This window comes from Ailuropoda melanoleuca, chromosome 14, assembly GCF_002007445.2.
Source record: "Ailuropoda melanoleuca isolate Jingjing chromosome 14, ASM200744v2, whole genome shotgun sequence".
Classification (NCBI taxonomy): domain Eukaryota; kingdom Metazoa; phylum Chordata; class Mammalia; order Carnivora; family Ursidae; genus Ailuropoda; species Ailuropoda melanoleuca.
Window position 1 is genome coordinate 27,276,604 of NC_048231.1, and position 14,861 is coordinate 27,291,464.

General features: G+C 40.6%; 1 protein-coding gene across 4 annotated transcripts in view; it reads left to right on the plus strand.

Moving 5' to 3' along the window:
• SPATA7 (spermatogenesis associated 7) overlaps window positions 1-8,007 on the plus strand; it is a 37,504-nt gene extending 29,497 nt beyond the window's left edge. For all 4 annotated transcript variants that reach the window (XM_011225844.3, XM_002919928.4, XM_011225846.3 and 1 more), the window contains 4 exons: window positions 1,421-1,474; window positions 2,826-2,903; window positions 7,009-7,066; window positions 7,308-8,007. In XM_011225844.3, the coding sequence (XP_011224146.1) occupies window positions 1,421-1,474; window positions 2,826-2,903; window positions 7,009-7,066; window positions 7,308-7,877 (760 nt within the window). In that variant the 3' untranslated portion in view covers window positions 7,878-8,007. The remainder of the gene's footprint in view (window positions 1-1,420; window positions 1,475-2,825; window positions 2,904-7,008; window positions 7,067-7,307) is intronic.
• The last annotated feature ends 6,854 nt before the right edge of the window (window positions 8,008-14,861 follow it).

Consider the following 14,861-nt stretch of genomic DNA (forward strand, 5'->3'; position numbering starts at 1 on the left):
AGCCTGCTCAAGATTCTCTCTCTCCCTCTCCCTCTGCCCCTCCGCACCCCCCCCCCCCCCCCNNCCCCCCCCGCACGAGTGCACGCTCTCTCAAGAAAGAAAGAAGGAAAGAAAAATAAGGATTTTCCTGAAGACAAATCCTGTGGCAGAAATAATACTGAAGAACCTCACGATTTGAGGATTCATAGTTCATGATTTTGAATTTTCACCATATGCTAGTGTTTTATCTGTCACGGCCGTGTACTGGCACTGTTTTTAAAAACTGCACATCATGTTCAGTAATTATGGAATACTACACCTAAATAGAAATGATAGGTTAGCAAAAATGCCTTTGATGGTTCCAGCTGTCAAATGTATTTCCAGTGTCAGAGATTATATATGAGATGAAGAAGGTGGTAATAAAGGACTAGAGATTAAAAAGAGGGCAAGAGGGGCATCTGGGTGGCTCAGTCGGTTAAGCGTCTGCTTTCAGCTCAGGTCATGATCCCAGAGTCCTGGAACCGAGCCCCGCATCAGGCTCCCTGCTCAGCGGGGAGCCTGCTTCTCCCTCTCCCTCTGCTTGCCGATACCCCTGCAAACACACATGATCCCTCAGAGCCCAGGCCCTTCCCAGGGAGATGGCACCTGGCGGGGCTGTGGGCGGTTCATTACTAACCTCTCTTGTCTTGACATTCATGATGCTTCAGTACTCATAACAAGATTATAAGCTAACTCTTGAGCCATTCTGCAATGAATATAAAGAATGGCCTAAAGAAAAGAATATTTATCTTTTCTGGTAGTTTCAATCTAAAAGAAGCAAAATATTTATAATTAAGCATACCTGAATAAAAAGATTGGAATTAACTAATGATGACATAACTACTGATAAAATTTGTCATAATGACCAGTTTAAAACAGTTTTTCATAGGGAAATAATCTGTTTCCAGCATTATTTATATGTTAATCTTAGTCAAAGTGAAATTGTGTGTACTAGGTAAGTGCTATCGTCCAGTTTGGAAAAGGATTGTGGGAGCACCTGGGTGGCTCAGTTGGTTAAGCATCCGACTCTTGATCTCAGCTCAGGCCTTGGTCACAGGCTGGTGAATTCAAGCCCCACACTGGGTGTGGTGCCTACTAAATAAAGACGTACATACGGTGAATTTATCGTCAGAGGACTAGTTAAAAATATCTTTGCTACTCATTAACACCTGTCTTTGGCAAGTTACCCAGCCATTCTGCCCCTGGTGAACTCATCAGTCAGTGGAAAAAATTATACGTACCCAATATACCAGTCAGGGTTGTTCGGAATATTAGGTCAGCTCATGGATATGAGAGTACTTTAAAAATTCTAGAATACATCATTACTAATATATAATATTATCGAGTACTTATTGCATGCCAATCATTGTTTTGTTCAAATATTGTAATTTTCTCTTTTCAGGGCAGTATGTCAGTATTCCCTGCAGCTTCCTCCAGAGAGAAAAATCCACTCTGAGTAAGATCTTTTTGACATCTTCATTTTGCTTAGTGGAAATCAAGAATTAAGAATCATACAAACTATTATTAAATAAGTCAGGACTAAATGCTAATTTCTCTTACAACTAGCTTTGGAGTTCAATCATATAATACACCCTAAATTTGAGAATGATCAGAATTTTCTGAAATAGTTATCAATCACTTCATCTTTATGTCCAGGGGAAATTTGTCCCTAAGTTATTAATGCCTGCTGGTTTTTTTATAATTAGTACCCATAAAAATAAACAATAACAAGAATTTTAGAGGAATGCAGACTTTGGGTAGCTCAGGATACCCTTCCAGGAGGTTTCTAACCTCACCAGGTCTTTACAGATAGCAGACTTCTAGGTTTTAATGTCATTTTAGTTAAGCTACACTTTTTCCAGGGAATATCATCTATTTTATAGCGTTTCATTTATTCTCAAACTTGCTACTTAAATATTAGAGCCTGAGAATCAGTTTGAAAGTGTAACTTTTTATATAACATTTTAATCTATTACCGAATTTTCTTATTAATTCTTCCCTTTACATTTACTTACTAGTTGAGTGGTTACTTGCTACTTACATTTTCTATCAATTCAGATTTCAGCTAATTAAAATCAAATTTATAATAGTATTCAATTTTCTTATACTAGCTATTAAAATATAAGATAATGTGCCCACATAATTAAAAATTATCACTCTATTTATATACACAAATTTCCCACTAGAATATTTTTTCTTCTCTCCATACATTTTGAGAAAAAATGCTCAATAAATTTCCCAATCTTCAAACAAGATGCTCTTCTAGCAGAAGAGGATCTCATAGTTGAAGTTCTTCCTTCTCTGGACGAGCTTCCTCTTTCCCCTCCTCTAAGTGCCACGCACAGGGCTCCCACCTCTGCTGCTGGACGTGGTCAGAAGTCAGAGGACCCGTAAAATGCTTGTCAAAAACATGCGCCCCCGGTGGTTCACGTGTGGTCGCCCTTTTGCCCTTGGTTGCTCTATTTTGATTTTTGTTTGTTTTGTGTGTGTGGTTTTTTTTTAGTTTTGTTTTATTGGTTTTTGTTTCTTTGTTTGCTGTTGTAATTTCTGCTTATCTGTTAGTGCTGGATGAATGCCATACACATCTATAAAATTGTACTTGATTAGGGAACATTTTCTCATCTTTAAATAAATTTATCTTTGTATAATTTAAGAATGTAGACATATATAACATTCCTCTTAATGTGAGATAGCAGTATATGTGTCATAGTAGTGGTAGATATTTCTAATTAGGTACTCATGTTTCCTGTAGTTTTCAGAGTAAGTAGGAAATAATTTTTATGCTGTGTACTGCTTTGTTTTCACAGTGAAGAAGAACTGCTATATCTGAGTTTCATTGAAGATGTAACAGATGAAATTTTGAAACTTGGTTTATTTTCAAACAGGTAAGATTTTTTAAATTATTATGGTGGCTGAATAGTACATTAAATACTCTTCCTTATCATGTTAATTTTTTAAGTTATTTCCACATATTAGGAAATGAAAAATTACATTGCTTTCTTGGGGGGGGATTTTTTTTTTTTTAAAAGATTTATTGAGAGACAGAGAGCATGCAAATGGGGGGAAGGGCAGAGGGAGAAAGAGACAGACTTCTCACTGAGCACAGAGCCCAATGCAGGGCTCAGTCTCACGACCCTGAGATGTGACCTAAGCCAAAAGCAAAAGTCGATGCTTAACCGAATGTGTCACCCAGGCGCCCCTTAGGGGGGACATATTCTTATAATTGATAGCAAATTGTAAAGAATGTTTAATTCGTACCATATAAGGCAAGTTTGCAGTTTAGGGGAGTTACAGAGAAGAATAAGGATAGAGATTTTACTTATTTAAATACTGTTATTTCTCTAAGATGCAGAGAACAGATTGGGGGTTGCCATTGGGAGGGGAGGCTAGGCGAAATGGGTAAAGGTAGTCAAAAGGTAAAATTCCCAGTTATAAAATAAATAAGTCGCGGGGATGTTAATGTACAGCATGGCGCCTCTAGTTAATAGTACTGTGTTGCATATTAGAAAGTACTTTGTGAGAGAGTAGATCTTAAAAGTGCTCATCGCAAGAAAAAAGTTCTATAACTGTGTGGGGATGGGTGTTAACTAGACCTATTTTGGTGATTATTTTACAATATAAACAAATGAATCATAATCTATGTCAGTTGCTCCTTACTTTAAAAAATCCATCATAGGGGTGTCTCGGTGACGCAGTCACTTGGGCGTCCGACGCTTGGTTTCAGCTCAGGTCATCATCTCGGGGTTGTGGGACCAAGCCCCGTATCAGGCTCCATATCAGGCTCTGCACTCAGCATGGAGTCTGCTTGAGATTTTCTCTGCCCCCCCCCAAGCTCATGCTCTCTCTCTCTGAAAATAAAATAAATAAATCTTTTTTAAAAATCTATCACAAAAAAAAGAATAGAAAATGAGGGATGCCTGGGTGGCTCAGTCGCTTAAGCATCTGCCTTCGGCTCAGGTCATGATGCCAGGGTCCTGGAACCAAGTTCCTCATTGGGCTCCTTGCTCACCAGGGAGCCTGCTTCTCCCTCTGCCTGCCACTCCCCCTGCTTGTGGTCTTTCGCTCTCTCTGACAAATAAATAAAATCTTAAAAAAAGAGAAAGAAAATGATATCCATATTTGAAAGAAAGATGTAAAACTGTCTTTATTCACAGACAACATTGTCATCCATGTAAAAATCCCACAGAATCTACAAAAAAAATTATAACTATACAAAAACAACACTATATCTCTTAGTTATAATAGACTGGTGAACTAAATTTTTGTGTATTTGAAAGATCCATCATTTTACTATTTGAAACTTGTCACAAGAATCAAAAGCATTTTTGTTACAACTGTTGCTAGTAAAGTGAGGACAAATTAAAAGCTAAGTTAATATACTGTAAATGAAATGGAAAGTTTATAAAACCAGATTAGATATTGCATATCTCAAGGAAACTGTGTGGTCCTGAATCAGCTTGAACATTATTTATCTAAATAAAGTTCACTGGGCACTGAGACCCACTTACTGTTATGTATCATAGAACCCCATTTATGCTACATGTTTTCCCTGTTGTAATATGTCAAGTACAGCATTTCTAATGAATTACTTCTATTCTTTTTTTTTTTTTTAAAGATTTTATTTATTTGACAGAGATAGAGACAGCCAGCGAGAGAGGGAACACAAGCAGGGGGAGTGGGAGAGGAAGAGGCAGGCTCACAGCAGAGGAGCCTGATGTGGGGCTCGATCCCATAACGCCAGGATCACGCCCTGAGCCGAAGGCAGACGCTTAACCGCTCTGCCACCCAGGCGCCCCAGAATTACTTCTATTCTTATATGAAGTTTTTTTAATTAAAGTAAAATTTGTATTATTGCTATAAAAAGATATACTAAAAAGACCTACGTTTTTTATAATAATTCTGTTTACTACTTTTATTTAAAAAGGGTGATTAAAAATGTTTTCATAATGGTTATTGAGTTTCAGTTGGCAAGATGAAAAAGTTCTGTTGGTCTGTTTCATAACAATATATTGTTATGAAATATATTTAACACTACTAAACTATACACTTAAAAATGGTTAAATGGTAAATTTTATATTACCTGTTTTTTACCACCACAACAAAAACATTAAGATTCCAAGTATAAATCAAACAATAAAGCACAGGTTAGAAGCAAAAACAAAAAACATTTGCATAGAACATGTGTTTGTTGTAGAAAAAAACTTAAATTTTTCTTTTAGATTATAAGGCTATTTATTGCAGCTTTTGTTATTAAAGCACCAAAAAAATGGAACCAACCCGTATGTCGAATAGTAAAGGTTTGGTTGAATAAATTGTTGAACATTTACAAGAGCAAGTGTTCAGGAACTTAAAATGATTTTTAGAAGTGAATTTATTTATACAGAAAATTGTTCAAAATAAATGGTTGATGAGAAAAAACAAAATAGGTACCTAAGCAGTATGTATTGTTTATAAAAGATAGAATGCGGATTTCTTGGGCTTTTAAAAAATTGCTAAGTTGGGGCGCCTGGGTGGCACAGCAGTTAAGCGTCTGCCTTCGGCTAAGGGCATGATCCCGGCGTTCTGGGATCGAGCCCCACATCAGGCTCCTCTGCTAGGAGCCTGCTTCTTCCTCTCCCACTCCCCCTCCCACTCCCCCCTGCTTGTGTTCCCTCTCTCGCTGGCTGTCTCTATCTCTGTCAAGTAAATAAATAAAATCTTTAAAAAAAAAAATTGCTAAGTTGGGGCACCTGGGTGGCCCAAGTGGTTCAGCATCTGACTCTTGGTTTCAGCTCAGATCATGAGATCGAGACCTGTGTCAGGCTCCCCACTTAGCAGGAAGTCTGCTTGAGATTCTGTCTCTCCCTCTGTTTCTGCCCTTTCTCCCCACTGCACGCACTCTCTCCTCTCTCTCTAAAACAAATAAATAAACCTCTTTTAAAAATTGCTGAGTAAAGTAGAACTACTAAATCTAAGATTGGCATACTTCATTGATCATAACATAACAAAGTTGTTTTTCAACAAAAGTATCGATACCTTCATGTGATAACTAGATAAGCATAGTGTAGTTGAAAAAATAATTTCTCTACAGCCAGACACATCTGGGTTAAATTCTCCTAATGGCTTGTGACCTTAGGGGAGAGGAAGTCATCATCTTAGATCATTTTCTCATATTTAAAATGATCTTTACAATACCTTTCTCTCCAAATATTGGTCATGATTACAGGTATAATGATTGTGTGTCTAGTGCAAATGTCTAGCCCTTAGTGGTACTTATTAAGTGATAGCTTTTAGGTTATTATGTGGATTTACCATCAGTGGAATTTTTCTCAAGTATAATTGAGGAAGCATTGAAAAGTAACTCTTTATAAGAGAATTTCCTTTAGGGTTTGGTTTGGGGGGATTGTGTATGTGAAAGAGAGAGAAGGGGCGGGAGAGGCTTTTGGCATTTGCATATGTGCATGAGAGAAAAATAAGAATGCTTTTTGGTCTGTGGCAGGGGTATTGTTGGACCTCATTTAAAATATTTTCACAGAAATGTAAGTGGTATATAATATTTCAGAAACAATGGCATCTGTTATAAAACTTAAACAAAAACAAAAGCCATACTAGCTCCCAGATTGGAGAACTTGACAGAACAGGGAAGGATTATTAGAGTTTAGCTCTGGAAAGAAAAAGAAGAATCTAAAAAATATTTTCCAGGGGTGCTTGGGTGGCTCAGTCGTTAGGCGTGTGCCTTCGGCTCAGGGCGTGATCCCGGCGATCGAGCCCCACATCAGGCTCCTCTGCTGGGAGCCTGCTTCTTCCTCTCCCACTCCCCCTGCTTGTGTTCCCTCTCCCACTGGCTGTCTCTATCTCTGTCAAATAAATAAATAAAATCTTTTAAAAAAATAATAATTAATAAATAAATAATATTTTCCAACCTTTAGTAGTCTTGTTATTGCATGGCTATTTTGTATTTAGTTGATTTTCTGATTTTGAGACATTAACATTTCTATTTATCATTTTTAGGTTTTTAGAACGCCTATTTGAGAGACACATAAAACAAAATAAACATCATTTGGAGGAGGTTTGTCTTTCTTTAGACATTCATTAGAAAAAATTCTAGTATGGAAAGAATTTTAAAGTTTTTCCATAGCCTCAAAGAATGCATTGAAAGCAAGGCTGTTTTTCCCTTGTACCTTTTGTGTGTTTGGGGGGGGAGGTAAGAGAAGGATTAATCCTGCCGAGATGAGCTGCACTGCAGACAAAAGTGATTCAGTTTGACGAGCTTAATTAATGTAATTATTCTTGCCTTGGCTTGATCCTAGGGGAAAATGCGCCACCTGCTGCACGTCCTGAAGGTAGACTTAGGCTGCGCGTCCTGGGAAGGCGCGGTGGAGCCGGAACACAGTGACACGCTGAATTCACTTGATTTTGAACAGGCTGAGAATTCGGAAGAAAATGAAGATAAAAGTAAACATGATACCACAATTCAACAGGAACGTCAAGAATACCAAAAAGCTTTGGATATGTTATTGTCCATACCAAAGGACGAGAATGAGAGAGACTCTTCACCAAGTGAATTTTTCCTACCCATCTATAAATCAAAGTACTCAGAAGGGGTCATAATTCAACAAGTGAATGATGAAATGAATCCTGGACCTTCGGTTTGGGATGACAAAAATCCAAGTGTCTCCAACAGCCTAACAGACCAAGAGACGTCTGTGAATGTCATTGAAGGGGACAGTGACACCAAAAAGGTGGAGACTTCAAATGAATTGTGTTGTCTTAGCACAGAGCTCTCCCCAGCTCTTCAGTTTCACAGTGTCCTGGATGACAACAGTCATGACATGGAAGGACCAACTCTTAAAATCATGGAAATGAGCATTGAGGACTGACCTTTGGATGTTTGATCTTCATTAATAAATATCCCAAGTGGCCAGTAATTCAATATTCCTTTTCCTCTGTTTTATTCTTTTATATATTAAGATTTCTGTATTTGCTTTCCAGGCTGTATAATAAATTACCTTAAATTAGCAGCTTAAAACTACACACATGTATTATTTATCCCACTATTTCTGTGCATCAAGAGTTTGGGCATAACTTAGATGTGTCTGCTCTGGGTCTCAAGGCTACAAGCCATGTGTCATTTGGGGCTATGGTCTCATCTGGAGGCTTGATTGGGGCGAGAATCTACTTCCAAACTCTTTTCAGGTTGTTGGTAGAATTCCTTTCCCTGTAGCTGTAGCTCTGAGGGCTTTTTTTTTTTTTTCTTTGCTGGCCATTGGCTGCCCTCAGCTTCTAGAGGCTGTCCACCATTCCCTACCACTGTAAGCAGCCACAGCCTCGCTGGTTGCTTTTTTAAGGCGAGTGAGATGAAGCCCCGTATTATGTAACATAATACAGGAATGACTTTCCATCACCTTTGCTACCTTCTTTTAGTTAGAAGCAAGTCACAAGTCCTGCCCACACTTACGGAGTGGAGATACTATACAAGGGTGTGAATGCCAGAAGGTGAGAAGCACGGGGTCCCCCTAAGATCTATTGGCCACGATTTCTAAAGTTGCTTTTAAGGGGAACATATTTTACCCAGACATAAGTGATTTTGTGTGCAATGGGAAATGGTTTATATCTGGCATGGATCTTGAAACATTAAGCCTTATCTTAATTTCTTCTTACTCACTTTCCTGCCAATATCTAAACTTCAAGGCCTTTCTAGTTATCAGTAAGCTAGGGCAGAATGTCAGCTCTCTGAAAAATTGTCCCTTTTTAATGAGGGCAAACATTCTCTCAACCCAGTTTGATACTCTCCTCTTGCCCTTGTTGTTCAGGAGTGGGATCTTTACTATTAAGATATGTCTCAGAAGACTTATCTCTGTTCATCATTTTTCAACTGCTTACAACAATGTAATTGAATATTCCAGTCCCAGTTTCATGCCTAGGGACTATGAAGGATAAAAAGATGAAGCAAAATAATGATGATAGCCTAGATATTCTAGAAACTTAGCAATCCCCCCCCACCCAGTATCCCAGTCTTGAACTCAGGCTTTTATCATCCCCTGCCCACACCAATGTTTCCACAAAGGTAGTGCATACCACTGGAGGTATTACAGCTGATTTCTGGTGGTATATAGGTGATACCCACCCCATTTCTCCCCCAATGTCTTATGCCCCAAGTCACCTTGCTACAGCCCTTCCTCAGCCACATCTACCCCTCAGCTCCCACCTGTGGAATTCTCCCCCCTAACTTTCTGAGCAGCCCCTCCATTTCCCATCCTACAATCCTCTTCAACCTCCTAAAAGATCCTCAACCCTATGCTTGGTTCCCAGCCTGGGTCTCCCTATCAGTCATCCTTCACCCCTCTATTCTTGGGCTCCACCCTTCTCTCGGCCCCCAGGGCTCCTTTCTTCAGTCCCAGCCTCACTCTTCCACAAGCCCCTGACCCCGTTATCCGTGCAGCTACCTCAGACTGACCGCCCTGGCTCCTATTTAGCTCCCTTTCGTGGAGCTGCCATCTTAAGGCGTTCTCGGTAACTGGCTTCTTGCTCGTTCTCCACCCTTCGGGCCCTGCCTCAGACCTGCCGCTGCCTGCTTTGCCATGCCTGGTCTTCTCCAACTTCTAACTCTGGCTACAGCTTTTGTCTTTAGGACCATGAACCGTCCACATTTTTGTACTTTTATGGTATTTTGCTGCTGCTGTTCTTACTTGTTCTTAAAACATGGCAGAGGTCCCTTCTCTCTCTCTCTCTCCCCTTCGTACTTGCTCCCAGCTCAGAATATTGTTTCCCCTGTGCTGCCCTCTTGGGCCTTCGCTGACAGCCCAGATTGTAACACCATGAGACTTTGTCTGATTGCCCTGACAGTTGTCCCACTTGCTCTGGGATCCAGGATCTCTCAGATCTATAGTATGAATTATAATATTGTTTATGTGCCTAGTTTAGTTAGTTATGTGCCATAGTCTAGACTATGGGCTTCTTAAGATGAAAGACTTATTTCTCTTTGGATCCCAGGTCATTGTCTGCTGGAGAATGAATGCATTTGTTCACAGTGGGAGATCATGGAAGCTAGAAGAGAGGCTTCGGCACAGGTGAGGATAGGGGCAAAACAGGATAGATATTTCCTCTTTACATTCAAAGTACAAATTCCCCATAGAAGGGAGAATGTAGCAGATTGCTAAATTACAAGAAAATTTCCTCATTTGCTCACATTTTACATGGTTTAAAATGTAAATTAGCATCTTCCTGAGAAGCCTTACTTTTAAAACACATTTTTTTTTTCTCCAGTGAAGCCAATCAGAAAAGATCAAAACGGCTTTTACAGGCCAAGACGATTTGCCAAGTGGATCAATTAGTTGCAAGGTTGCCTGTGAATTAATTTACCCTGGGCCCTGGTTTAAGGGTTTGGACTCAATGAGCCAAAGTTTTTAGTTTGTTGTTTAAGATTTTATTTATTTCAGAGAGAGAAGGAGAGAACAAGCAAGAGAGCAGGGGGAGGAGCAGAGGGAGAGGGAGAAGCAGGCTCCCCGGCTGAGCAGGTACCTCCCCCCACTCACCCCTGCTGACAGGACGCTGGGATTATGACCAGAGCCAACGGCGGACGCCCAACTGACTGAGCCACCCCAAGATTTTAGTTTTAATGTGCCGAAGTTAGCCTTGCCTTAATTACGAGGGGCTTTAGAAAGTATCATTGAGGTAACGGAGATCTAGAGGTGGGAGCAGCTGGTGACCGTCCTGTGCTGGGCCGGGCGGGCAAGCTGCGGGCCCACCGCGCGGCGGGGCCAGAGCTCGCGCCTAGCAAGCGCCGTTCCCAGACTGGTAAAGGCCGCAGAGAGAGCTGCTGACGGCCCAGCCCCAAAGAACAAGTCCACGCTTCCTTTACAGACCAGGAAGCAGACAGCTGAATGGAATAAACCGACCTCCGCCTCGGGAATTTCCTCGCATCAGCACTCGACCGGAGAGAGGAGAGCGCGCAGCCGTCGGGCCAGGGCGGCGTCCGTGCTCCGCGGGTTCTCTCAGCGCCTTAGCGCTGGCGAGCTGGTCCCCCTGCCTGTCCTGAGGAGAAACACCCTGGGGCACCGCTGGTCTTTTGCTGCTGGACGAGTTACCACACACTTAGCGGCTTGAAGAAAGCTTTACTATCTCCCCGGCTGGACGTCAGACGTCCTAAAATCCAAATCTCGCTAGGGCTGCCCTCTTCTTGGAGGCTCTGGGAATCGGTGGCCTTGCCTCTTGCGGCTCCTAGAGGCCGCCGGCCTCCCTTCCCCTGCAGCGGCCTCCTCGGTCCTGGAGGCCGGCGGGTGGCACCGTCCACTCGCCCCCCACCTCTGCCTCTGTCACCCCATCTCTTCACGCTGTGGCCCCCCTGCCTCCCTCTGGGCCCCTGTGGTTGACCGGGGCCGGCCGGGAAGACCCAGCGCACACGGCCCATCCCAGGAGCTGAAACTCTGCTGCGAAGCCCCTCTGCCGTGTGAGCGGACGCTCGCGTTCGGCTGCGTGGAATCCCCGCTTGAGATCTCTCTGGAACACCTGCGGCTTTTTAAGATCCTGAAGCAGCGTTTCTCACGCTGAGTGCTCTCCAGAATCGCCTGGAGAACTTGTGAAGGCGCCTTTCTGGGCCTCCTCCCCCCGACTTTGGATTCGGAATTTTCAGACCTGGGATGACCCTGGAGAATCTGAATTTCTAACAAGCTTCCAAGCTGCTGCTGCTGGTCTAGAAGAAACCCCACTAAAAAATGAGGTGGCCGTGTGACGACAAAAAGCTCCACTCCAGGGCTGGGGGTGCGAGGAGCTCCGTTGACCTGCTGGGAAGCACGTCTACAGACGTTCACTCTGTGAGTATGCGGAGCTGATCCGCAAATGTCCCGGTTCCTGAAGCTGTTTGGCAAGATGCAGTCGGACTCCTACGTGACCCATTCCTGCGGAGCTGTGCAACGTCTGGCAAGAGCTCGGACAAACATCAGTGGTTCGGTACGTTATTGAAAATCATTCGGGGTGCCTGGGTGGCTCGGTGGGTTAAGCGTGTGCCTTTGGCTCAGGTCATGATCGCAGGGCCCTGGGATCGAGCCCCTCATTGGGCTCCTTGCTCCGGTGGGGAAGGGGAGCCTGCTTCTCTCTCTGCCTCTCCCCCCTGCTTGTGCTCTCTCGCTGTCAAATGAATGAATGAAATCTTTAAAAAATACATAAAAATAAAATAACCCAGCAGAGGGGATGCCTGGGCAGCTCAGTTGGTTAAGTGCCCAACTCTTGATTTCAGCTCAGGTCATGATCTCAGGGTCATGAGATGGGGCTCTGTGCTGGGCGTGGAACCCCCCTTAACATCCTCTCTCTCCCTCTCCCCCTCCTCCCATGTGTGCGTGCATATGCTCACACTCTCTCTCTCATAAGTAAATTAACTAATTAATTAATAATATAAAGAATCCAGTGGGGAAATGGGACCAATTATATGCTTCCATGCAATAGATCTAGAGTGAAAAAACACAAGCAAAATAGCTGTAATTGTACTCATACATTCACACATGAGTTATATCTTCAATATTTTTATGGCAAAAATACATTCATTTCACATATATTACATAAGTCATTCAAACTTTTTTGCCCATTAAATGTATACAATTTTACAAACCAATTATGGTTTAGAAGAATTAAGTTCTTCTGATTATATATCTTTACATTATTAATCTTCAGACAGCACTTAAAATTGCTTTTTAAACTAGAAAATAATACTAGACAACTCTTTATACTAGCATGCCCAAAAGGTAGAATTCCCAGGGCATTGCTTGAATTATAGGGCAACTTTCTAAGAAAATGTATTTCATGTAAATTTTCTCCAAATTTTGGGCTTATTAGGATTGTTAAATCATATTAACTTCTGTTGGAATTTTTACTTAAATAGACTTTTTATCTAGATGTTTATTTTTAAACTATGCTCTGCTAAATTCACTATGGGTAGGGTTTGGATTGCTTCAGTTTTTAACCAGATCATACAATTCAGAAATATACAACAAATTTCTGGTTACAGTGTAATTAATTCTTCATCTGAGCCAAATTACATCTTCAGATCTCCGAATATTTCCTCCAGTTTAGCACGATAGAATGAGGTGTTTTCATAGGAAAATATTTAACATTTGCATGTTAAAAATCTGTTTTATATCATAATATAAAAAATTGCATGAGAATACAGTAAAAAAGCAAAAATATATTCTAATGGCCCTGTGCCAATCAATCTGTTGAATAAGGTAAATATCCAAGCTTTTAAAAAGGCTTGCTATGCAAACAAATATTTTTATTTTTCCTCTCATTTTGTGTTGCTTAGAAATTGCATATACTTATTTATAATTGTGCAATAGTTCAATTCTATAAGAAATTGAGCTGCTTACTTTAATATAGGATTGAGAAAATCTAATATGGAAGGGTCCAAGTTGATATTAACAGAAAAGTTTCAAAAACATTAAGTATCATCCCTACACAATAACTACTTCAATTTCTCTGTCCTGTCCTAAAAACCAAACTATGCAAATAAAACCCATTACAGCTCTACTGGCCTAAAAGTTGTTACAAATTCTAGTATCTTTTCTCTTTGGTTTTTTTTTTTTTTCTTTCTTTCTTTCACCTTTTAACTCCCGAGGGTTAACCTGAGTTTTGTACTATTTTTAATCTTGTTTTTTAAAAAAAAATCTGTTCTGGAAATAAGTTTGTCACCTCTGGAGAATATTTACTTTTTCAGGTTACTTGGGCTGAACCAGTATTTGCGTTGGTTTTATTCCAGTAAAAACTGCAAAACCACTAAACCTATTGGGATATAGTTAACTCTAAGGTCAAATTACATTTTGAAAAATATCACTATAAAATAAGGCAAAAGATCTTGTCTCATTAAGAGGTCCATTAATTTCAAGTGATTTCTAATAAACTTCTAGGACACTCTCATAGCATTTATGATCGCGTATGACCTATGACATTTGCATTTTTCTAAAAAATGAGTGACTGAGCTTCTATCCCTCATTCATTTGCTCAGATTTTCTCAGCAGATGAGTGAGCAGGTTGAAATGGAAAGCCAGTCGTCATTAATTCCGCACTAGTCTCATCAATGTACCCCCCAAACCAAGGCCAGATTCATGTTCTGGTTAACCCAGATAACCCAACCTGCTGAATTTCTTTGGCAGCCACAGACTTGCTCCTAAGAGTGAATACTGTAGATTTTTTTCCCGCAAGTTTTTAGAATGTGAATTTAAAATACATGTGCACACTTAAAATGTCTGTATGGACATTTGACAACTTATATAGAGTATTGATATTTTTACACAGCTTAAAAACCAACCAGCTCAGTTAAAATTGTAGATTTATTACAGTGGCATCGTGTATCGCGATAGTGAGTGTGGAGACATTGTATTATAGGTTCAAAGCCAAAGGATTTTAGAGATTTTTAAGTCTTTTTATATGACACGCCACCAAGTGGCTTAATGGAAACCAAATAATGATCAAGATTTATAGAGCTAGTAATTTTCAAAAATTAACAGCCATACTGTTGGTTCTAGAGTTAGAAGTTCAAAGACAATTATTCTTTTCTTGTCATCCATCTGCACTGATAGATACTATTACAGCATAATTTAAAATAAGTCGTTACCATCCCTTAACCTATCAACATATTGGGAAAAGTTTAGATTTACTCTAGATTTTTGAAAACTATTTTAATTTCTCAAATATGTGGGATAACTCATTTTTGGAAACGTGATGTGTGGCCAGACCCTACGTTATGTGCACGTGACCTAGATACCCTTTACTAAATGGCAACATTTGCCTTGGGACTGTGGCCTCCTCGGCTGGGTGTTGCAGACCTTGAACCTCCTTCTTGGCCCATCCTCTGCTTCCCGTTTGATGCCAGTGAC